Source organism: Daktulosphaira vitifoliae, unplaced genomic scaffold (genome assembly GCF_025091365.1).
Source record: "Daktulosphaira vitifoliae isolate Bord-2020 unplaced genomic scaffold, ASM2509136v1 Scaffold_2, whole genome shotgun sequence".
NCBI classification, from domain to species: Eukaryota; Metazoa; Arthropoda; class Insecta; order Hemiptera; family Phylloxeridae; genus Daktulosphaira; species Daktulosphaira vitifoliae.
In genome coordinates, this window is record NW_026099573.1 from 7,740,684 (window position 1) to 7,766,235 (window position 25,552).

At 24.0% G+C, this 25,552-nt stretch overlaps 2 protein-coding genes across 5 annotated transcripts; both read right to left on the reverse strand.

Annotated features, from left to right (window-relative positions):
* Positions 1 to 343: 343 nt before the first annotated feature.
* LOC126899103 (uncharacterized) lies at positions 344 to 3,501 on the reverse strand. The gene is made up of 2 exons (XM_050673655.1): positions 2,539 to 3,501; positions 344 to 1,501 (listed from the first exon to the last, which is right to left on the reverse strand). The coding sequence occupies exons 1-2, from the start codon at positions 3,429 to 3,431 to the stop codon at positions 634 to 636; spliced, it is 1,761 nt and encodes a 586-aa protein (XP_050529612.1). The 5' UTR covers positions 3,432 to 3,501; the 3' UTR covers positions 344 to 633.
* A 6,835-nt stretch (positions 3,502 to 10,336) lies between these two features.
* LOC126899101 (uncharacterized) lies at positions 10,337 to 24,354 on the reverse strand. 4 transcript variants are annotated; one of them, XM_050673648.1, is made up of 16 exons: positions 24,091 to 24,354; positions 23,842 to 24,031; positions 23,563 to 23,776; positions 23,190 to 23,289; positions 20,376 to 20,526; positions 20,144 to 20,292; positions 19,659 to 20,064; positions 17,841 to 17,996; positions 17,328 to 17,534; positions 13,943 to 14,095; positions 13,709 to 13,873; positions 12,075 to 12,195; positions 11,908 to 12,020; positions 11,690 to 11,848; positions 10,738 to 10,934; positions 10,337 to 10,508 (listed from the first exon to the last, which is right to left on the reverse strand). In XM_050673648.1, exons 2-16 carry the CDS (start codon positions 23,953 to 23,955, stop codon positions 10,376 to 10,378), a joined length of 2,538 nt encoding a protein of 845 aa, XP_050529605.1. In that variant the 5' UTR covers positions 23,956 to 24,031; positions 24,091 to 24,354; the 3' UTR covers positions 10,337 to 10,375. The 4 variants fall into 4 exon arrangements, with proteins under 4 accessions (XP_050529605.1, XP_050529604.1, XP_050529607.1 ...); XM_050673647.1 differs by having other exon boundaries at positions 10,340 to 10,508; positions 23,842 to 24,006; positions 24,091 to 24,353; XM_050673649.1 differs by lacking the exon at positions 10,337 to 10,508 and adding an exon at positions 11,294 to 11,376 and having other exon boundaries at positions 10,802 to 10,934; positions 23,842 to 24,006.
* Positions 24,355 to 25,552: the final 1,198 nt, after the last annotated feature.

Consider the following 25,552-nt stretch of genomic DNA (forward strand, 5'->3'; position numbering starts at 1 on the left):
GACTCTTTGGTCATCTTTAGAGGTGACTTTATGGTTGGTAATGTATTAACACTTTGGTGATAACACTTAAGTGGGTAAACCGAATCAAGACAATTCGGTATGAGGTGCGCACAATGGACCAACAGGTCTGAGTGCATGGGCATTATGTCCACCTCAATAATAACTAAAACTAAAAAACTAAATCTACAGATTTGCATCGAAGCGTTTCTTATGATAATGATTTTAATCACTGTCAAATATCATCTATACTTGTCCCATCTATGCCTTGTCTACACTGTGCCTTGACCCCACTGTGCTACCATTTTTTTATCTTAATATTATTAAAATAAAAAAAAAATAATAATAAATATAATTATTGTACTTATAATATATATTTATAACTTAATGAAATACTTTTTATAATTATATTGTAGCAAATATGTAACAAATACACTGAATTAACAAAGAAAACACTTGTGTGATAAGTAAAACAAAATAGAATTTCGGAAATATTTTAAATTATACGTGTGAAATCTAAAAATTAATCTAATAATTAACAATAATAAAAATATAATTGTAATAAATTTACTTTTAAAATTTAACTTGTCGGTAAATAACTTTTACTTTTTACTGCAGTAATGATAAATAACCCATCTAATCCACAATAAATGGTTTAAGTTTTTCGTCTATGTCATTACCGTGACAATTAATTTTTTCGAAACCCAAATTTTTATAACAATTATTGTAAACATTTTCACAATAATTGTCAAAATAACGACATGCAATTCGATAAATTTGGATTTCCCGTGCAGTATTTGGATCATTCAATGTATTAACTGAATTCTTGAAATAATTTATCATATTTTTTCTGTCATAAAATGGTTTTTTAGTACAATAACACCAGGTTTCAAAACTACTCGTGTTGCAATGAATGTCATAATGTAAGTTATCAATATAACCTTGAAAAATGAACAGAAGTTCTTGAATTCTTTCATTAATTTTTTTATTATCATCTTGATCGACAAAATCAATTTGAAAAAAGTTATTTTTTTTCAATAAATTGAGACTATTTGCTATCCATTCTAATATTCTATGTAAACTTGAATGAGAGTTGTAATTAACAATCCATATTGATGATTTATTTAATGTAATTAAAGCATTATATAACCCTTTAAGCAGCTTTTTAGATTTATTGAATGATTTAAATAATTCAATTAAACAAGTGTTTTGGTACTCAATTGAATGTTTTTTGCATATAAACAATATAGCAGATAATAATATTTGGTAGTTTTTTAATACTTCGGTATATTTACATCTTAATAATTGACTAATGTGTTCTTTTTTTATTCGAAAATTTATGTCATTAATTGTATCTTTTATTATAAAATCCACATTGTAGTATTTATCATAATAAATAATATTGATGTAATTCATAAATTTCCACCCAGTTTCCAAGCGAAGAATATTGAGAGCATTAATTCCATCATCTTGTTTAATTTCTGGATCTTTTGGTGGTATGAAACTATTTCAAACAAAAAAATTATGTTTATTACGTAAATACATAAATAATAAATATTATTAAAGAGACATATGATTTAGATTAATTTTGTAAAAATGGTAAAAAAAATAATAATTTAGTATAATGTTGAATTATTAAAAAATACAAATAAATAAAATTCGGAACAGAATTATTTTAATTTGATAAACTAAAAAAATAACAATTTTTTAGAAAATTATTTTTATAAATTTTAACACATTTGAATGTGAAACATAGATAAGTTTGTGTCAAAATTTTATAATGCACAAAAGTAGTTATTTATTTATACGAAATAATAAAATATAATTTAATAAATATAAGACCGCTAAAAACTAATCAAAACTACAATACAAAACAAAAATCGTAGCGAAATCATATTGAAATTATTTTTTAAAAATTATGCAAAACCATATTTCATATAGATTTTTTATTTACTGACACAGTAGTTGCGTAAATGTTTTACATGTGTAAAGACAGGTAAACACAATTTCAATAGCACTCACCGGGTTAATGTAAATTTAAACAAAAATTAACCACATCATAAAATAAAAGTTTATTCCAAGTACAACAATTGTAAAATATCTCGTGTATCAAACAAAAAAAGAAAAATAATAGAAGGATAGGCATCGCGTGAAACGTCATAAACCATATAGATCGTTCTCCGTCAGACTTTATGGTCCAGTAAATAAACTTAGCACCTTAACTAAATTAGCTGAGATATTCTCATAAAGATGAATTCGCGATTTAAAAAGGTGAATGATGGAAAAACCTTAAATTTTGCATTAAATCGCTGAATATAATTCAATTATAATATACTTAAATATTTCGTAACAAAATATTTGTTTTTAAATTTATAAACGAGCCTTTGAATATTTATATATTTATGAATACGTTATAAATATGAACTTACCATAAATAAACATAAGCTTTATATAAAAATTTCTTCTATTTTCAATAAAAATACAAAGTGTTTAAATTTAAATACAATATTAGAAAATAAAATAAAATGTAAGAGTTCTTACTCAGGTATACTTGGGTTAAGAAAATGTTCAAAACCCATATTTTTGTACCAAATTTCTATGGTTTCGTTGTAAAAGGAATTAAGTTTACTACATGTAGAATAAACTATGTCAAAGTTATTTTCATTAGAACAGTCCTCAATTTTAACTTTTGAATCTTTAGAGCATTCTTTAATTTGATTTTTTTTCAAATCAGTTTTTGTAGAAATGTCGATGATCTTACTATTTTCAAAAAGATAGTTTACTATTTTTAATGCGTCACCATAAAATCTTTCCAAATTCTCAAATTTCTTTTTTGAGTCGTCGAATATGATATGATTTGGTAAGATTTTAATATCAACAAAATATATGGTCTCTATATTTTTTACAAATTGTTGAAAAAAGTCAATTTCATTAATCAACGGATGCGGCGCTATGCCTCCAAGAAACAAAAACTTAACATCTATGTAGCTCATAAACTTCATAGCATTGTAAAGATTTTCAAACATAGACTTGGAATTTTTTACAACTGTTTCAAATGATGATACACAATTAATAAAATTGTCCGATAAATTTCTTTCTTGAAATTGCTTACATTTATTGATGATAATACCCACGTAATCGAGAAATTTGTTTAGTATTTCAATGTACTTGAAATTGAGTACACCTATTGTATAACGATAGTTACATGACAATTCATCTTTTTTGCTATTTTCTTCTAATTCGGGATACTTTAAAAATTGTTTTAGTTTTAGGTTTACCATTTGATGTGGTCCAATTTGTGAATGAATGTGTGCCACGACTTTTTTTATGTAATTTTTATAATGCTCATTATATTTTCTTTTTGATTGTACTCCCTCAGCTGGTTTCAACACAAAAACCATAATAGTTAATAAAAAAAAAGAATAAAATTCCATTGAAATAAAATTTAATATTACAATTACCTCGTTTGAAACTTAGGAAGATTAAAAATGAACATATGCAATGTGTTCTTTATTATTATATATGATTTATTTATTAAAAAAACATCTGTAATGAAAATAATTTTCGTTTATTAAGATAAAAATATAAATTACAATCCAATATAGGGTGTATTTTTAATTTTTCAAATAATTTTGTATACAATTTGTAAATCATTTTATGACTAATACTATGTTGAAAATTTTCCTATTGAAATCCTGTGTGTAAAAACAATGGTAGAAAAAAATTAGCTTATATATTTATTGATATAGTAATATTTTAATAATAATGTTATTTTCAATATTTTATTTGGATTAAACTGATATGCTGTTCTTCAAAATCAAAAAAAATTGAACATCCTGTAATTATTATTTGCTTTGTGTATTAATACATGAATTTCAACTTATAATATATGGTTAAAATGTTTTTTTGTATATACTTCAATTTAAAATACGTCATTTTGAAAATTATGTATCTAATTTGTCTAATTTTAGAGATTATAGAAAAATAAAATATTCTAACATTATTAGACTTTATTATTCATATTAAAATATATTACTATTTTTTTTTTTTTTTTTTGTCTGTAATTCACTTTTCTCAGCTCTCACTTGACCAATTTTTTTAGCAATACGTCAAATCATCACAACTATTATCAATTTAAAGATATACCCTCAAAAATTGAAAAAAATCCCCTTTATCAATTATAATCTAGCTTAGCCGATTTTTTCCATATAAACAATTGAAATCATTAATTTCTAATATTTTAAAGTATATATTGTCCAATTATATTTGATATAATAATATGTTTCAAATACAAAATTAAATCATTTTTCTTTGTAGTTCATTAATTTTTTAACTCTAATTGTGTGTGTTATTACCAGTCTATATAATTTCAAATTTTTTGGTAACATGTTACTGTATAAATCATTTCTAAAAAAAAAATGAGTTTTAGTTTCATCTAAATTTAACAATGAATTTTTACAATTATAATCAAATTTTATAATACGCTTGTTGATTATATTTATTAACTTTTTGATTGATTTTTTTTTAGTCTCTATGCAAAACTAAAATGGTATTGGTTTTGCGAGACTGTGCGTAATTTTTATAAGTATTTACTCGTTTTATATAAATTAATAATAATCTCAAAAATGAGATAATAGAAAAATCTGATTGCAGATTTGAAATCGGTTCGGTGAGAGCTGAAAAAAAGTGGTAACAGACACAAAAAAAAAACACATAGTAAAATTAATACCTTCTCATCTTCGCATCGAAGCAAAAAGTTTTACTTAGAAATATTTATAATATTTATATTTCAACTATTTAAATTTTTATTTTTATCAAATTTCACTTTTTAATTAATCTATGTATAAATCCTTAAACAATATTAACAATGACGTCTGTTGGCTAAAATAATTTTTCGGTTGTCATAAAGAAACGCCGTTCAAAAAATATAGGTTTCAAATCAATTTTTTTTTAATAAAGACTTAAGAATATAAAAACTGGTATTATACCACAATTATTTGTTAGATAAATCTATAATATTTTTACCAGCAAAAATGAATATTTCAAAAAATGAAATAAGACTAAATGAACAGAAACAATTAGAAATACAGGAATTGAGCATTATTACTGACAAAATGACCACAACTCATACTTTAAATAAGAAACCAATAAAATTTCATGGTAATAAAATAATGAATTTTTATCACGAGGTGTGAATTCATATTATCAACAGAATATGTGATCAATTTAGGGTTCAAATTTTAATTATTGTAAACTAATTTAAATAAAATTTTTCTGGTTTAGTATGTTATTAATATAACAGAAATTCAATATTTGCAAATAAAAAATTTAGTTAATAAATCTAAATAACGATAACATTCAAGATAATTTATGGGTTTGGTTTATTACTTTTAAAAATATTACCGGGATACTAATTAACTCTTTTTTTTTTCAATTAAATATATATATATATATATATAGAGAGAGAGAGAGAGAGAGAGAGAGAATTTATTTGAATTTTTAGATTATCAAAATTTAAGTTGTAATATACATTATTGATAGCGTTTATTTTGTGTCTGGAGATGCTCAAATTATCTTATATCCCCCTGATTGCTTCTTGATTAGGGTTGTAAATGGGAAATAGGGCAACATTAAACAAATTTAATTAGCTTCAATGCGAAGCTAAGAAGGTGTTAATTTTACTATGATGTGTTTTATTTATTTTTTTGTGTCTGCTACCACTTTTTTCAGCTCTCACCGAACCGATTTCTTTCAACGATACATAAAAAGATCACAAATCGTATCAATTCGAAGAAATTACCCTCAAAAATTGAAAACATTTCCCTAGTTCAACATAAATGGGGGAAATCTCCAAAAAAATTACAAACTTTATAATCGCTAATTTTCGACATTTTTTCAATTATTTTACTTAAATCCACCATAACTTTTTGAAAAATGAATGGAGCAATACAATTTTTTGTTTATAGATACATGAGGTACCTATCATTTTGTTTATTTTTTTTTATAAATCTGACCCTTTACACCTGCCCACAGGGAGGTATTCAAAATGACAACTTTTTAAAGTGTTCCGGAAATACTAACACTTTTATATATATATTAAATTAAAGCTTATGCAATATACTTTATTATATTTTGGTCTAGGCTGAACATTTTTTGTAGACCAGAAAATTTATTTATAAATTATAAACAATTTTTTTTTTAAGTATTGCATTAAGACATTCAACTTTTATATACGTTTTGTCATAAAAGTAATATCTACTTAATAATTTTTTATAAATTTTCCGAAAAACTTACAATACTAAATTACTAAATATCAATTTGATACTGTATTTAATTGCTATAATAGATATTTATTCATATATTACATTTATAAATCATAAAAATTGAAATCAGGATATACATAAGGAAATAGGAGATAATGTAGCTTTTGGAATAATCCACCATTTTTTTTAAAATTAAACACTATCTATAGATTTGCATCGAAGCGTTTTTTATGATAGTGATATTTTAATTACTGTCAGATTAAATTTATACTGGACCCAACTATGTCACGTCCCCACAGTGCCGCGTCCCACTGTGCTGGGTTTTTTAATCATAACCCACTCAATTACTAAAAATAATTTAAACATATTTTATGTTATTATAACATAAAATAATAATTAATAGTTATGAATTAGATGCATTACTTAATGGTATTCTATAAAATATATTAGATTTCAATAAACTATCTCATCGTTTCAATAAATCAAAAATACCCGTGTACAACAAGACATATGCTAACGTCATGTCCTCAGAACAATATCATAAAAAATCTCGAGAAACAACTAATTTCGACAAAACCAATAAACCTAAATCTTTTAAGTCATTTATACCTGTAAGAATACTTAATTCATTAGATGCATTGAAATTACATGAAAAAATGTTTGAACAAAAATCAAAAACTGCTGAAGAAATCCAAAAAACTATTTTAAAATCAAAACACTATTCTTCTATACCTGTAATCAAAAGTATGTTATTGTTAACAAACAACTTTTAAAATTTGAAACATTATTATTTTATATCTTACATATAGTCATTTATTAGTAATTGTAAGATTTTTTGACTAATACTTTGCCTGAAGTTTATGTTCTTGCTAACGTGGCTACAATTTCTCCTTCTCTCCTATACTTTATAAGGGTTAAAAATTTTTTAACGGCAGTATACATATTTAACTAATTTATACAATAAAAAATGATTAATTAAGCAAATGATTAGTCGTCAACAACTTTTAGACCAATACTTTGAAAATTATTAACATTTTTATGGCTAAACAGGAGGAATGGTGCACCGAAAAATACCTATGCTTCAACGATAGTCAATACGTTTACATTTTAATAACTTCCAAAATAATTGGTCAAATTTTGTTATTAAACAGTTATTTTGTTAATTATATAATTGTTTCCTTTATAGGATAGTTAAATATGTACGTTGCCATTAACAAAAGTTGACACCCTTATAAGGTATAAGGTCTAAATCAAAAAAGTAACCAATGACTAATAAATTAAGAAATATATATGAAACCAAAAATAGTTCTTTTAATATAATTATTATTTTAAAAGTAGTCGAATGGCTAGTGCTAAAAGAATCATCTTGTAGATAAAATGTTTTTATCTATTTCATTTTATACTTAGATTTGTAAATTAATTGAATATTTTGACAATTTTAATTAATTGCTAAAAATAATTTATTTTTATTTTTATACCCGATTAATTTTTAATTATTGAGTATCTTTTACGGCTTAATAATCAATTACTAGATACAATAATAATTGGAGTGACGTTGTGGCCCAGTCGCTTACGCGTCAGTGCCTGATGCACGATGTCTCGGGTTCGAGACTCGACCACAGGCTACTCCGTTTGCTGAACGAGTTATCAGTTCATCAATTTATCAGGGATGGTAACTCCGATCAGTGATCGGAGTTGCCATACTTTTCTCTGGCAATGATCTAACAATTAATGCCGGAGTATACAGGGTTAAGAAACTTCCTCTTAGAAGAGGTCGCGATCGTCCTCAATGAGACATATAAAGCGATTAAAAAAAAAAGGGTACAATAATAATATTTTAACATAATAGTTCTCCTAATTTAGATCATCTGAAAATTCCAATAACATATAACAATTGGAAAGTACAGCCCGTCAACCGTGGTGATACTTATATTTTGTCTACTAATACTTGTCCACTAATACGACCAATTAGCCCAACGCATAATCAAATAATATTGAATGAAAATAGTAATTCCTTGATTCGAGGAAGTCAAGATTTAAATAATTATTTGCAAAACGTAAATATTGATCAAAACGATTTTGAACCAAAAATCACTGAAAAACAACTTGGTGAATATAACCAACAAAACATTCAAACTATTTCCTGCAAAACTCGTAATGCAACCGACGTTACAATAGACGGTACTGATGAAGTAGAATACAATGAAAATAATTTTACAGCAGAAATTAATTCTTCACCATCAGAAAGGTACGATTTAATTGATGCTGATGATAATGAAATTTCTTCAGTTAATAGACAAAAGGTAAAAATGTTAAAAATAGATCAATATAAAACAGCGAACCTAACTAATTAGCAATTAGTCATTTTCATTATAAATCTATATCCACGCCTCTTTATCTTCATTTATTTAATTTTCATTATTAACAAGTATCTAAAATCATTATTTAATTAATTTATATTCATTAAGATTTTTAGTTTTACTTTATCATGACTAAATTTTAGTGTATTTAATTGTTAAATTATACGTAATGCATATTTTCATTAAAAAATATAAAATATGGTAGAATTATGATATGGTATCTTATTTTTAATTTTGTTATCATTCGTCAAAAATACTAAGAGTATACCAAAAAAATGAATGCCTAGGAGTGTCAGATCTGCCACTGACTAGGTATGATTAGTGAGAGGGTACAATGTGAATTTAAAATAAAAGTTGATTATTTCAGTGGCTAGATTCCAACTCTTATGTAGCTAATCATAGTGTTAATAACATGGAAAACTTTGAAGCAATATATCCAAAAACTATATCGGTCGAAAACACGAACAACAATAATACAGAAAAACGAGAAAAAAACTTTGTTAAAAAGCGGTGGCGACTAACTTGGAAAATATTGTACACAATTTCAATTTCATCATTACTAGGACATATTTTATTCTATTCGGATGATTACTTTATTAGTTTTCCAATGTATTTTCCGTATGGTTGGAAGTATTCATGTAACTTATAATAATCAATTTATAAAAGTTAAGATATGTTTTTACTCTATTATAATAACTTTTATGTATTGCACATTAATTACATTCAAATATTAGAATTTACGAAACAATGAAACAGATAGAATTGGTCTATGTAAAATTAAACTTAAAATTATATTATTCATGATAGACCCGTATGGATATAGAAATCGCTACAAAAAATATAATTTCAATTCAATCAATTTGAATTTATATTTGAAAGAAATTTTACCAAAATAACTGCCGATAACGAAATTATACTGATATTCGATAATCGATCCCTATGAAATAATTTATTTACTAACATCCCTGTTCATTTAAATATATTGTACAAATTTTAATTATATTATCTTTATTATAAATAGTTCTTGAATAAAAAAAATTAACAAATAATTGATTTTTGTATTTTTACACCCTCATTATCAATGTTCTTAATTAATAAGCTTTGAAATCAAACATTTATTTATTGGTTAAATTTTGGAGTCCTTAGTTTACCTATTTACTCTGAACAAATTAATTCTCACGTATTAAGATATTAGTGTAATTGATGTATGAGAATATCTTATTTATAATTTATTTTATTAATAATTTATCTTTAAGAATCAAAACAAATTTAAAAAAAAACAGAAAATTATGCTTAAGCTTAATTTAAGTAAAAATGAAATAATTAAACCTTTTTTTTTCTAAATTTGTGAAGCGCTGATATAAATATATATTCTATTAATAATTTATCAAACTTAGTATAGTCAAAATGTTTGATAATAAATTGTATATTATAAGAAAAATTATAAATAGCAATTATTTTTTTCTATTACAACTCTATAGTTTTAATTTATAACTTAGTTATTAATTTTTCTATTAGGAAATAGTGGTATTTGAAATAAAATAAATAAATAAATAAAAAGAGTTGGTTAAGTTTATACATTTATATATATTATATTTTTACAAAGATATTCACATATTCATTTATGATTCCTGTTTACTACAGCCTTAAGGCTGTATATTCATAGAATGATTGGAATAAGTAAATTAAAGATTAATAATTATAATCATTTGAAAGAATAATTTTATTTGAAATTAAAATGTTTACAAATATTTTTTAACAAGTTTTATCGGATGATGAATCATCTTCAGAGAATTTTTCACGTAATTTATATAAAAAAGTTAAAACATGCTTCTCACCAATATCAATCATTTCTTTTATATATGGATTTTCAATAAAATAATCAGCTCTGAAAAATTATGCATAATAATATTACAACTATTTATACTCAATGATAATATTATGTTCAGTGAAATTATGAGACATATAATATTATTTTACACTATCGTGTTGAAGAAAATAACATTTAATTATTTTAATTGAACAATTAATCAAATCTTATCATTATCAATTATTAATTCTCACATTATCATTATCAAATCTTCTCATTATTTTAATATTATACACCTTCTACTTACAATTTTTCTGCATCATATGAAGTTAACGAATTACATAAAGAAGCCAGAACCCAAAAAAATTGTTTAAATGGATATTCTAATGTATCATTTAATGCGTATTGAATACCATGCCGAAGAACATTAGTGGATACCAATCGTTTTCCTGTAGTATCAGTACACTGGTTAATAAGCTGTGATATTTTTGAAGCCATTATCACCTATTATTAAAATGTAAGCATATAATTTAATCTAAGAGATGAAAAATATTATTCTCAAAGCATAAGTCATTGATATTTGTTTAATATTTGGTAGTTAAACCTTGAATTAATCTTATCAGTATTAACATTAAATAACCTAGTACCTTATTTAGAAGGTGGTTTGGGTTCAACCCTCCCTCAAAATGTTTTTGAAGTTAAAAATTAAATTAACAAAACGTTTTCATACACTAATTCCAAACACATAAACAGCTAGTACTAATGTTTATTAATTAGCTTGAAAACATAATAATGTGTTGTAACTGGGGATATAAATTTGGGAGGATTAAAAGGTTTATTCCCAACTTCATCTTTTTCCTCACCTTTATCCCAACTACTAGGGGTCGGCCTCCCTTATCCTAAACTTCCACTTGACACCACAATCTCCCACATCAGCCATCCATAACTAAAATAAAATATACTTTATTACTACTATATATTTCTATGACTAACTTGCACAATCTTGGGTTTCTTCAAAGTATATAAAACAAAATTTATAATTGCATATAAATCCAATCATTAATTATATTATTAATTCTAGAAAAGTATATGAAAATGTATAGTATGAAAAATAACTTTATTTTAATTATTTAAAAAAAAATAATTGTCATATAATGTGCATCAATAGGCATAACTTTAATAATATTAGAGTTGTTAATGGAAAGGCATTATAAATTTATTACTCTAAAAATCTACTAATATATGATTAATTAACTTACTAAATCTTTAAACGTTATATTTTCATAATTTTCACTCTGACATATAATATTTTCAAACATATAAATTAAAAATATTTCAATAACTTGACATAACTCATTTCCAGTTTCAGCGTTACAGAAAAAATTAAAAACTGGCCCCAATGCTTTTTCAAATATATCCTAAAATAAATTTTATTATTAACCAAATAACATTTTTAATTTATTTTATAAAAACCTACCTTTTGAATAAATTGCATTACAGTTACCATGTGTCTAATTTTTATTAAACGTTCTTGAATTAAACGGAAAAATAATTCAATCAATTTGACAGTATTAATATCACCATTTAATTCTAAAACAAAAATTATTAGAAAATTAAAAAAAATTCAAGTAGTAAAATAATTACCATGATTTTCGCATACATAGTAAATAAACATTGATAATGCGAGATCTTGATTAGTATTAATATCAAATGGTTTATTAATTGATTTTCTGACTTGTAAACAATTTCCAATAATTAAAAAAGACTAAAAAATATTTTAAAACATTATGTATAATGAAACATTAACAAAGTGGTTTCTCGAAATTGCATAAATAATTATTTTGAAAAGTTATTTCCTATAAAAATCAGAGTGTTTATATGAAGAACTCAGAACACAAAATATATTAATAACACATTATTTGATGAAAATTGAGTTTAAGGTTTTCTTTTATCTATATCTTATATAATAGAACAAGGAAAAAAACACTTCTTTTAAAAAATTACTTAGCGTGCTCAGATTTTCAAAATTTTTTTTTTCTCGGTTACCAGACTTCGGGAACATTATTGGCAAATGTCGGAAAATTTATACCACTGGCCCGCAAGCATTTTAAAATTTAGACCATTTTCAAGAAAAAACGCTCCCTGATGCCAGCGTTTTAAGACTTAAGGTTTGAAATTTTCACCGCCCAATGACATTTCTGAGATATGATAAAAAAATCAATTAAATGCGTTCATTATTCACCGTTTTACGAGATTTATTTTTTAAGTTCACGCTCACGGTTTTAATATGAGCATTGACTCATTTTTGCACATGAGTTTATTCTGAACCTTAATTTGTGTAATACGTAATTTTATTAGGACACTATTTTTCATTTACTCATAGCACTATATTTTATATATATATATATTATCAAGGAATGTTATATGTTATATAGAAATATGATATATTATATAAATATATATATTATATTATATATAACATATTATTATATTATAACATATATAAATTTCAAGACAGTTATAATTATATAAGTTTGTACATTCATTATCAGAACAGTACATTATTAATAATCTTATTTTTCTCATATATGATAAACGAGTCTATGAGTTTATCGTTTAAATTGGAATCCATTTATGATAATTATGATGTCCAACGTGAAATAACAGTTGTCAATATTTTTATTAAAATTAAATATTTTACATAGTCCCTTGTTGTATAATAACCTGCTGAATATTTTTGTTATTATTCTACAATATAAACACAATTATTATAATTAAAATATTAATAATTTTTGTATATACCGGTGGTGTATACCTCATTAACAAACGTCAACCTTATACTCAATACGTTTTACTATATTCTCTTTTTGAAATTTCCCGATTTTAATAATTAAATTTTTAATATATTTTTGTTACACTGATTCTGATGTAATATTTTTTTTGCAAAACACTTATCCAAGGACAGTGTAGCTGGGTACTCCTACAGGAATCAGTGGCCTACTTATGATGACGGCCAGAAGAGGCTTACGCGCCAAAGGTGCATAGGGCTCATAGAGCCCCAGCTAGCCAAAGCCTAGTATAGTAAAAGAAAATGAAAAATAAAGATTTATTAAAAAACAAATACATAATTATGCCTTTTCTTTTTTATAATTTTTGACTATAAAGTAGATTTATAAATTTTCTGTCTGTCTATAATTTTATTTAAAAATGTCACTTAAACCCCTTGCATTATAAACACTACATATAATATTTGATTATTAAATTTTTGAAAATCAAACCGTTTCATTTAATTCAAAGAGTTGTTTATCAAAAGATTTTAAAACACTGAACATTGATTCCATAAATTGTAAACATTGATGGTCTATGCAATTTTCTAATGAAAAATCAATTTCATTTATCATATTTCTCTTAAGTATTTCAAAATAAGCATAAAATCCAAACATCTAAAACAAATATGTCATTAATAAATTATAATGTTTAAAATTAAAATAATGAATTTTGACTGTTCTGACCGAAAAAACTAAGTTATTTTGAGAATCCTTCATTTCTGGTATATAATAAGATAAATACTCTAATAAATTAATTTCTTCTGGTAACTTATTGTACTTTGCTAGACTCCATAATCGTATAAGAGATATTTCTTGACATGAAATGCTAGTTAACATCTAAAACATTTTTAATGCTAATGTTCTTTAATGAGTATTATACCAGCTAATTTTATTAAGCGCAAGAAAAAAATTAATTATGAACTGAAAAACTATCTCATTAATAAATCCAAATGTAAAAATTCATTTTGGCTTTAATGTGACACCGAGAAGGTTTTAATTTTAATATGAAGTGTTTTTTGTCTAACGACATTTTTTCAGCTCTACCCTGACCAATTTATTTCAACAATACGTCAAAAGATCACAAATCGTATATCTATTTGAAAATATTGCCATTAAATAATAAAAAAATTTCCCTCGTTCCCTGTAAATAGAGAAAATCTCGAAAAAAAATTACAATTTTTAAAATCGCTAATTTTTGACATTTTTTTCTTAAAACTGCTATAACTTTTTCAAAAACGAACAAATTAAAATAATTTTTTTATATAAGAGCCTAAATTTTTCATTCCATATAAATTGTTTTAAAATTTGACTATTTAACTGCCCACGAGGGGTAATTTAAGATAACAACTTTTGGAAATATTCCGGAAATACTGAAACTTTTATATATATATAAATCTTAAATTAAAGATTATGTAAAATACTTTAGTTTGAATAAAAAAATTGACCTCTGAACTTGTCTTCACAGTGAAGATGGCTACCATATTCATAAATATGCTAATTTTGTGATAAAATTCTCAATTTCTATGACTTTTTAAAAAATGTATGGATCAATACAATTTTTTTATGATAAATACTATATATATATATACCTCTTTCATTTGACATACTTTATATTTAAATTGGACCATTTTTCTACATACAGGGAAGTTCAAAAATTTCATATAGAAAGTAGAACTTTACTTTATATATACTTTATTGTACACTATATTTATATACTATACTACCGTTTTAATTTAAAAGTGCACAAAAATTATACTTTTATATAGTTTCATTTTAGTAATTTTTTTTATATAAATACCTTACGCATTTCCCTTTCATTTGGTATAAATTTATTGAAAACCTATTTACCTACCTCCCGTAAGGGGTGTTCAAAATAGCAAATTTTTCATAAAAGTCAATTTTTTCTACTAAAGTTTTGAAAATTTTCCGAAAATACTGCATCTTTTAAACATAAATTAAATATTATATTAAAGCTTGTTACAAACTATAAGTTAAAAAAAAAAATTTGTCCCAACGACCTATCTTTTATGCGCAAATGGCCATCGAAGTTGAAGAAATTTATTAAATATTTATTTATATATTATACTTGTATATCATAAAACTCGTAATCCGGATATAAATAAGGTAATAGGAATTCATTTTGCTTTTGGAATAATCCACAAATTTCTTAAAATTAAACACTATCTACAGATTTGCATTGAAACGTTTTCTATGATAGTGATTTTAGTCACTGTCAGATATCATCTATACTTGTCCCCCAACTATGGCATGTCTACACTGTGCTACCGGTTATTATTATAACTGTTATTCAATTCAACTTTAATCTTCTTTCTGAATAGCTATACTAGTGTTAATGAAGATGGAAAAATATTAAGAACTATTAAATTAATAATATTTTGGTCATATAAATTTTAATTTATGTTACAATATAGCTTTAAATTAATTTTCAAAAAAAAATTTTAACGGAATTTAATAAATTAATGGTTTTTAACGAGTTAATATACAATGAAATAGAGACTGTATACAGTGAAAACGAGTAGATTTTAATCTGGCAGTGAGTAAAATTATTATCATAAAATACTTTAAGGCTAATTTGCATAGATAGTATTTTGAAATTTTTTTTAGTTTGAGCCTTTTCACTATACTATAAGTAACATTTTTTGAAAAAATATATATCGATTAATACCATTGATGTCTAGACGATACCACTTCGGGCATTTGTAGATAGACAGTGATGTCATCCAGTATTAACACGGGGGAAACTTGAATTAAATAATGTCATGTATGTTGTGAGTCGAATAAGACATGATGCTTTTGCTGTCGTGTTCATTTAATTCATATGTTTTTGTTTGTAAGTGTTTTATCATAACTTTCGTTTATATGAATAATACAATATATATATATATATTGTAAATAATATTATACTTTGTTTGACACACATATTTTTCAAAAAATTATTAAATTTTTTAATTAAAATTTGAATATGAAAAGAAGTCGAGTAGAAATTTTTGGAATAATTTTATTAAAACGAAAATATGGGATTAATTGTAACAATTTTTTCAAAGTTTTATCATCAATTAAATAATTAAATTAAATTTGTGTTTTTTTTTTTTTTTTTATGACATGTTGATCCATCATTAATTCAGTAGAAATTGAATATATGAGATAAATACATAACTATATAGATAAATAACATAAATACATTAAAAAAACGTATTATGGTAAAATATTTTTTTAAATTTGCTTCAAGTTAAAAATAAATAAAAGAAAATGATAACTTATAAAAATTGAATTCATCAAATCTATCTATAGTATCAAACCGTTTTAAGAAAGTTCTCGTACAGAAAAACAAATTACAGATGACACATGATATTTTTAGGATTAAATGTGGAGGAATTTTTAATAAAATTAATATATAAACGAAAAAAGTCTTAAATTCTTTTATTCCCCTTTGCTTGAACTTTATCAATTTTACACTTAATTTTGTATTATTTCTCAACTAACAGGTTAAAAAAGCCTGTTTTCTCTGAAGTGTTTAATATAATGTTATTATATAAATATGAATATAGCGGTCTTTTAACATTATAATATACACAGTAATTCACTTAAATAACTTAATGAATCAAAAAATAAAAATAATATTAATTATTTTTTTGTTTCTTTTAGTTTAATTTTTCAATCAACAAAATTCCTTATACATTACAACAATGTCAACTTCTTAAATAGCAACACCCGTAATTAACTTGCTTAGTCAATAGATATTGATCTAATTAAGATAATATGACTGTTCAGTAATAACTTTTGGATTTGAATTTCAATAGTTATTAGCGTGTTTGAATACGACAGCCAGGAAGTGTTTAATTATAAATTTGCAGCACCTACTCCTCACCTTCAGTTTTTACTTTAGATAATTATTCTGATATTTATATTTTAAAAAAGCCGAGTTTGTTTGCATTATTTTTTTATAGCGTGATTATTTTATTTTGCCGTAGAATTACAATTAAAATGACTTTTCTTATCACATAGCCTGTAATAGACTATTTTTAATTGAATTGAAAAAGTCTCTTACGTCATCTTGTGAGTTTTCAATTCCAGATTTTAAAACATCAATGATTCTATAAGTTGAGTTTTTTAGGTTATTTATGACGAGATTATATTCTTGACCTTTTAAGGATAAAGTCATTAAATAAATACTTCTCGATATCAATTCTAGTAAACCAGGAATAGTCCATTTGAAAAATGATGAACCCACTTGCAATAATACATCATGCAAAATCTGTAATTAAAAATACACAAATAATTCAGGACAAAACGAGAAAGAAAATAAAATAGTTTTAAACATTTTACAGCCTAAAATTGAAATTATCCTATGTGTTAAATTTTATTTTTTGGTTATTTATCATAAGAAAATAAATGGAACATTAATAATATATATTACGTATCCAGCATCAAATATTAAATTGAACGGGGTTGTGCAAAAAACAACCATCCACAATTGAGATTCTACTTCATAACATATTTTTTCAAGTAATAATACAATTTTAATTAAAACTCAATTTATTTGTTCAGATAAATATCTTACCGATAGATTACAAGTATAATCAATATACTGCATTAGGGCCCATAAGGAAAATTCGTAAGTAGGTTTTTTACAGTTCTTTAATTGATTTAATATGCACGGTAACATGACAGTAGTAAATTCTTTCTTTTTTTCGTTATCGGGTTTACTTTCTTTGACCTAAAATAATATTAGTACATCAAAATCTGCACACTATATAAAAATTTATAAAAACTATTAAAAGAACTGTATTTTACAATTTAGCTTATTTTTTAATATACAATGGTACAATTGCAAAATAATATTTTAATAAAATAAAATCATAAAATAAAATCTTGGGATTTTTTTGCTTTTTAACCCCATTATGGGCTATAGCTACTTCCTTTAAAGAGGAGGTTTTTTTATACATTAATATTCCAGAACGGGTGTTTAGTATATCGCCTAAAAGAAAGATGGCGACTCTAATCACCAAACTGATTTTTTACTCGTCAAATAAACCAAGTTATCCAAGTTTTGAACTCGAGGCATTGCACGTCAAAAATGTCTGCATTACCACTGTCACCCTAATATATGTCTAACATATTTATCTAATAATTTTGAAATGCTAAATATAATTTCTTCCGACTTTAAAAATATTTTTATATAACCATAAATGTAACTTGCACAATTTATGGAGGTAGTAAGCACGACCAAAATTGTGTTGATTTTTTTATCATAACTCACTTTAATTACTCACAGAATAAAAATAATTTTGAATATTTTTTTTTTTTTGTTACCTTTAATCAGATTTGATTCATCAAAGTGATGTTTTCAAATGTATATCTTAAATGCCTACTCAATTTAAATTGTCCACTTTCAGTAGAGCTCAGTATTACCGATATACAAAAATTTTACATCATTATTTTCCTATTAACATCTTAAGTTTTTATACATGAAAATACACAATTTACAGGTTGATTTTTTTATCATAATCCAATTTATTACTCACAGAATGAAAATAATTCCGAACATTTTTTTATTTTTGGTTACCTTAAATTACATATTTATAATTATTTATTATTCTTGAATTATTAACTATGTAATACTTTATAAGTTCATCCCATATTATGCCTTGTAAGAGTGTCAACTTTGTTGTCCAAATAGGAATACAATTTATGGAACACGATTGAGGTTTAATTTTAATAGCAATTGGCATTAGAATTTTTACATAATTTTATTTATTTATTAGATATAAAACATTTAAATTTCAAATTTCTAAATTAATATACATGTATATTACATAAGGAATTACAAATATAGGTAGCTAATTGTTTTTTAAAAATGTTGATATGCATCATTTATGACTTTATCAATATGTTTCTTAAAGAATGGTAGTAAGGCACATTGTTGTGTGTTTATAAATACATTAACTGGCAATACAGAAAGTATATCTAATAAAGTTACACTTAAATTTCAAATTTTTGAGTTAATTTCAATCGATAAAAAAACACAATCCACAATTACTATATGAATTCTTTCTATCATTATAATGAATTAATGATGGAGTACGTTATCTAATATTCATTTTTCAAGTTGATTTCACCGAAAAATACTTGAAAACCAAGAAAGTTTTCACATAAAAAAAAAAAAAAGAAATCAACAAGTTATATTTTGTGAAATTTGAAAATTAAGAATTGACTTAATATTTTCTATTTTTTGTACTACATTAACATATACAACAACATCATATGCCTATACTTAACTTTATGATACGTTATTTAAATCCATAATATTAGATAAATTTTTCAAATCGATATTACAGTAAAATTTAATTTGATTTAAAGAATAAAGATAATTACTCACGTCTTTCGTGTAACCAATGTAGCAAGAGTTTTGTTCAGGATCATTACCGGTTATTAACTTTCTGACAATATACACAAAGAGAGTTGTCATTATACATTTTTCATTTTCATTTAGATGATTTTCATTATCTAATATTTCAGCAAATAGTTGAAAATTCTGAAGTTCAGCGCAGAACTCAAAAATCGCATTAGCAAAATAAGCTATTACAATAGGAGGTACATTTTCTGGAATACCGCTCAAAAATACTGAAATAAATTTCAATCGATCAATTGAATTTGTTTGTTTATTTACATAATTGATCACAAAATGTTGTGCAGCGTGACGAGCAATGTTTACGTTTTCAGAAAATATTAATTCTAACGCTATTGATTCTAGTTTCGATAAATGTTCATCATTTGTATCACAACTAAGATTACACACACACGTTATTAAATTTTTAAATTAATATTAAATGTAAAAATAAAAAAAAAAAATATAATACATACTTTTGTAAAATTTCATACATGTTATAAGCGAGTAAAGCTATTTCTTCGTTTTTAGAAAGTAATAGATTGATGAGAACTTGCAGTAATTTATCAGCTAGGAGATGGATATTTGGATTACTAGAATGAAAAGCCAAGATGCTTTTACAAATCTGCAAGTCAAATAGAACTGTTAATACCATTTTAAAACTAAATTACATTAAATACTTTGATAATTATATGACAATCGTATTACCTGCAGTGCAACTTTTTGTACGCATAAACTTTTGTCACCTGTTGTAATATATATACTCGTCCAATATTTATTAATAAAATATGTGGGATTGATTTTAATCCATTTTTCTAGTTCTATCAATAAAGCTTCTCTGATTATATAAGAAACATCGCTAACATTAAACATTTCGAAAATATTTATAAATAACATTTAACAAAATATCAAAAAAAAATATTATATGTTTCAATGTGTGGTATTTAAGAAACTGTGATTATTCGTTATACGATATAAATTTTTAAACAATCGTATGTGATTGTTTAAATGGAAAATTATATAAATTTTCATTGAACTCTCTAAATGGCAAGAAATCAGTTTAAATATATTATTTAATTTATAATTTTACTACATAATAGAATATACAGAGTAACTTATTTAAAAGAATTTAATCAGTTAGATAGTGATTTTTCACAAATTTACTGAAAAAAGGTAAATGATATTTTAAAATCAAAATAAGCATCTATTAATAATCATAATGATTATGCAAATTATAAATGATAAACTATTAGCTACTAAATGTAGCCGAGATTTAAGCAGGGAAATTTTATTATTTTTAAAAGGTTAAATGAAAATATGTTAGTTCTAAAAATGTCAACATTAAGTTAATATCTATTCTTACAATAAAAATAGTGTAGAATTAAATAATAGTTTTCGTAAGATGTTAAATGTGATTACTTTTTTAGTTAAGCTCTCCTGTAAAATTAATAAAAATGGAAATATACATATTTTATAAGTTATCCTACAATTGATAAGTAGTCTAATAATACAACTACTACTGTAAAATTAACATGTTGTAGATTTATAGAAGCAAAATATAACAATACATAACTGATATTATTACTGTTTTAAGTATTACAACACAAAACCATTAATTTCAGCAACACTATTTTAATTTCTCTACAAAAAACATTCTTTTTTTGAGCTTAAATTATATTACGTTAAAGTCTATTTGTTCCTTTGGCCAACCTCGAGTAGTCGAGATTAAAGCAAGGAAAAAGAAGAAGAGAGTCTATTCGTTTCTCAATAGAAATTATTTATAAAGAAAACAAAATAAAAATTTTAATAATGTCACTTAAATTTCTTTTTTCACAAATCTGTAATTTCATACAAATATAAATGAATGGACCCACAATGAGTGTTATAGAATATGCGATAATATAAATATATTAATATTTTTGTTTTTACAAATTTTATAAAAACATTAATTATACCATAATACAATTTTATCTGTAGCGTGCTTATTAACTTTTTATTAGTTTTAAAAATTCCTTGAATTCTTTCTGTTATAAAAGGAAACTCGATTAGATGCAACACATGTTAGTTTCAATATGTACAAGGTGATTCTTTAACTATGCCCAATGAAATATCTTCAAAAATATTACAGTTAATCATTAATTATTTCTTCTTTGTCGAGTTGTTTGAGTTTCCTCGCAAAAAATTTATGTTCTGTTTGTATCCCTTATACTCTAAACGCATATAAACTTTCTATTTACAACGCGATTATTTATATTTGTTCAATTGAATTCAATTTTTTGTTTTACACTATTTGATTTTCAACAAGTTACAGCAGCTGTTTAAAGATTAGGGGTAATCAGAAAAAAAGAGTACTTACTTTTAAAAGACTATAAATACACTAATAAATAAATAATAACTAATAAATAATAACTAATAAATAAACTAATAAATACTTCTAATTTCTAATATGATAGGATATACAATTTATTGCTCAACTATAAACCAGTAGGGATTATCGGTACATGACATTATACTGATGCAGTCTTTTAAAAATAGGCATATTTATTTTTTGATCATCCATAAAATTTAGATGACTTTTTTATTTTCAACAAGTTACAAAAGTAAAAAATTTAAAACAAAATTTTTTTCAACTTAACAAATCTAATGATATAAAAATAATTGTGTTGCCAATTGAAACGAGTTTATAGTATAAGAAATATCAGAAAATTTTTTTTAATTTTTTATATAAAGCATCTCAACGATCCATTATTGTTGTTAAAATATTAATTGATGATGAACCCAAATATTTTTCAAGATATTTCATGACACATAGTTTAGGAATATATTATAAATGATTATTATTCTTAATTTATTAGTTTGCATCAATGATAATTTGAATTATTATCATTTAAAATTTTAGAAATACAATATCAGTATTATTATTAAGACTAGAAAATGATGCACTAAAAACATAAACTGAAAAAAGTTAAAAATACTTTTATTACTTGAAAAGAAACTGAAAAAACAATTTAATATATAAATATTATACAAGTATATTTTATAGATACTGACGTATACAAAATACACATATTCAAAAGTTTTTAATACTAGTCCATCGGATACCCAAGTGAAACTTTATATCTATATGAAACAATATATTAACAATATAATGTAATTACATTAATATATACCATTATAATATGGAATATCCAATCAAGTATATCCAATCAAAATAAATTGGGTCGGTAGATACTTAATGATAAATATTTTTTTAGCTAATTTGTCCAAAAATTTTAATTAAAAAATCATTAAATATAATTAGGATATACATTAAAATTCCAAATATACAGTTATTTACCAACAAATGCAAATGAATACTACTAAGATAACTAAGAGCTACAAAAATATTTGACCATTTGTTTTTACCTTAAGATTGTATAATACAATGATATATATATTAATGTAATATATAGGTGAAATAATATATTAAGTATACATGTAAAATAAAAATAAAAATAAATAGTATGTAAATAACATACTAACTTGAATTTCTTTGTTACAAATTCATCCAAAAACTTAGAAATTTGATTATTTAACATAACTCCACATTCAAATTGCAGCATTCCAGTAATAATTTTTAGACCTAAAAAGATACTATTGAAATTTGATAAATTTTATTTATTTTATTAAATTAAATAAATTAAATTAAAAAGAAAAAAAAAAAGTCGACATAGCTCAGTTTGTAATGCGTTATGCCATAGCGCATAGGTACTATTAGATAGTACCTATGCACTATAACATAATAGGTAACTATTATGTTGCGCTGAGCTATATAGTTTTTCACACTTCCCCTAATGAAAACTTATTGAAGAAAAAGTTAAATATAAGCAGAATAATTATAATAAAAATGCATTACTAAAGTTTATTGCTAAAAATCTTAAACTCGTAATATCCGACAGTGACATTTTTAAAAAAATCTCTTCAAGGAATATGAAATATTTTACATTTTCACTGGATAAAAAAAATAAATTTGAATAATTTTTAAAAACCAAGATTAAAAATTCAGAAGATTTTTTTGTAAATATTGACTTTTTGATTGATTCAGTCGAATGTAATGTCTTTTCATAACTCTAGAGAAAAAGTTTTATTCATTAATAATATAATTTACAAGGTGTTAATTGGATAAAATAAACACCATTATTTTTAAACAATCTATAACTTGATGATATATTTCATCAACATTAAGGTCAGTAGCTGAAATTTTAATATTTAAACAATCTTCTATTAAAACCGTAAACAATTTCAACATTCCAATTTTCGGATCGTCTTTGAATATATTCACCCATTTATTTACAATCACCTTAAGAGAACATAATATCTGTATACTATATCACAATGTTATTATTATATAATATATCATATTATTAAATAAGACGGTTTTTACTTTCAATTCGTCGTCAACAGAATTGAACGTAGTAGATAGTTCCGAACTTGGAGAGTCAGACTGCGACATTTTACACAAAAAATTCAAAATTCAAGTCCGGGCATTGTGTTTGTGCGATTCCTCGTTATGTTTGTGTTTATGTTTGTGCGAAATAAAGGTATTTTATAAAATATTAAATTTAATACGTCAGTGTCGCCAAATGTAACTCTTACATATCTATTTTGGGTATTAAAGAACCCTTATTTGATGATATCACAGAGAATAAACCATAGAGTAATAAACTCCGTGGAATAGACATGTTGATGAAGCTACCAATTCATGGTCCACCAACTTCTTATCACTAACAAATTTCGGTTACCAATATATTATACGGTATAACGCTTTTTATACTGATGTATAGATGATACTGATGTACACTTTTTATAGATGTAGACATATAATACCAAAAAGCATACATTAAACCCATTCGCCGCCAGTCATACAACAAAGATCTGACGGCCGGTGGGAGCATAAATACACTTACTAATGTATACACCGACGTACCAACTCGGGGATAATTGTGGGCGACCACGGCGTTTATCGACTTAGCATTTGATATTATATTAAAGAGAATTTTATAAGGCCTCAACACTCAGCCCTGACCGAGAAGGATTACTGTGCCTTTTATAGTATATTTTTATCCTCGAACAATCACCATTGTGTCATTATTGTAATGTTATCGTTTATTGTTAAATAAGCATAAAATATGAAACATATAAATTAATACACGCGGATAATATACAAATCGTTTTTATACAACGTTAATATAAACGTTAAAATATAGTTTGTTTTTACATTCTAAAATAGGGTTAACATATTGTGTTTTTTTATTAAGTTAAGAGTAAAAAGAGCTGACAAGTATAATTTATATATGTCCTAAAAAGTGATTTTTAAAGGTGACTAATAATTGACTCGTGACCGAATCGTGTGCATTATAATATAACTAAACGACAGTATGCGTTTGTTAAATACTTCCCTAAGTTATTTATCACGTTATCGACAATCATGTTATTTAAAGCATATAAATATAAATTATAAATAAAAGTGTTAATAGTCTTAAATGAAAAGATTAAATGAGAAACCATTATTGTGGACACAAACAGAGTAGCCCACACTGTTATTTCATATTGTGATAGTGACAAGTGTATTACGACAATTTTTTTTTATTTATATTTATTAATTCACAATATATTTGTATAGTTCTGTTCTGTTCTTCTCTCGAGAATCATATTTCGGTTCGTCTTTTTATAATTTTACTAATAAATGTTATCCCCTATATCACATATTTTTTCTGAAAAAATAAATTTGATGATGTATTTAATTAAGACGATTAAAATTAAGATTTTCTATTATTATTATTCAATTTACCAAATAAGGATGGTATTAAAAAATAAATATACATGTTTATATAAATAAATAAATA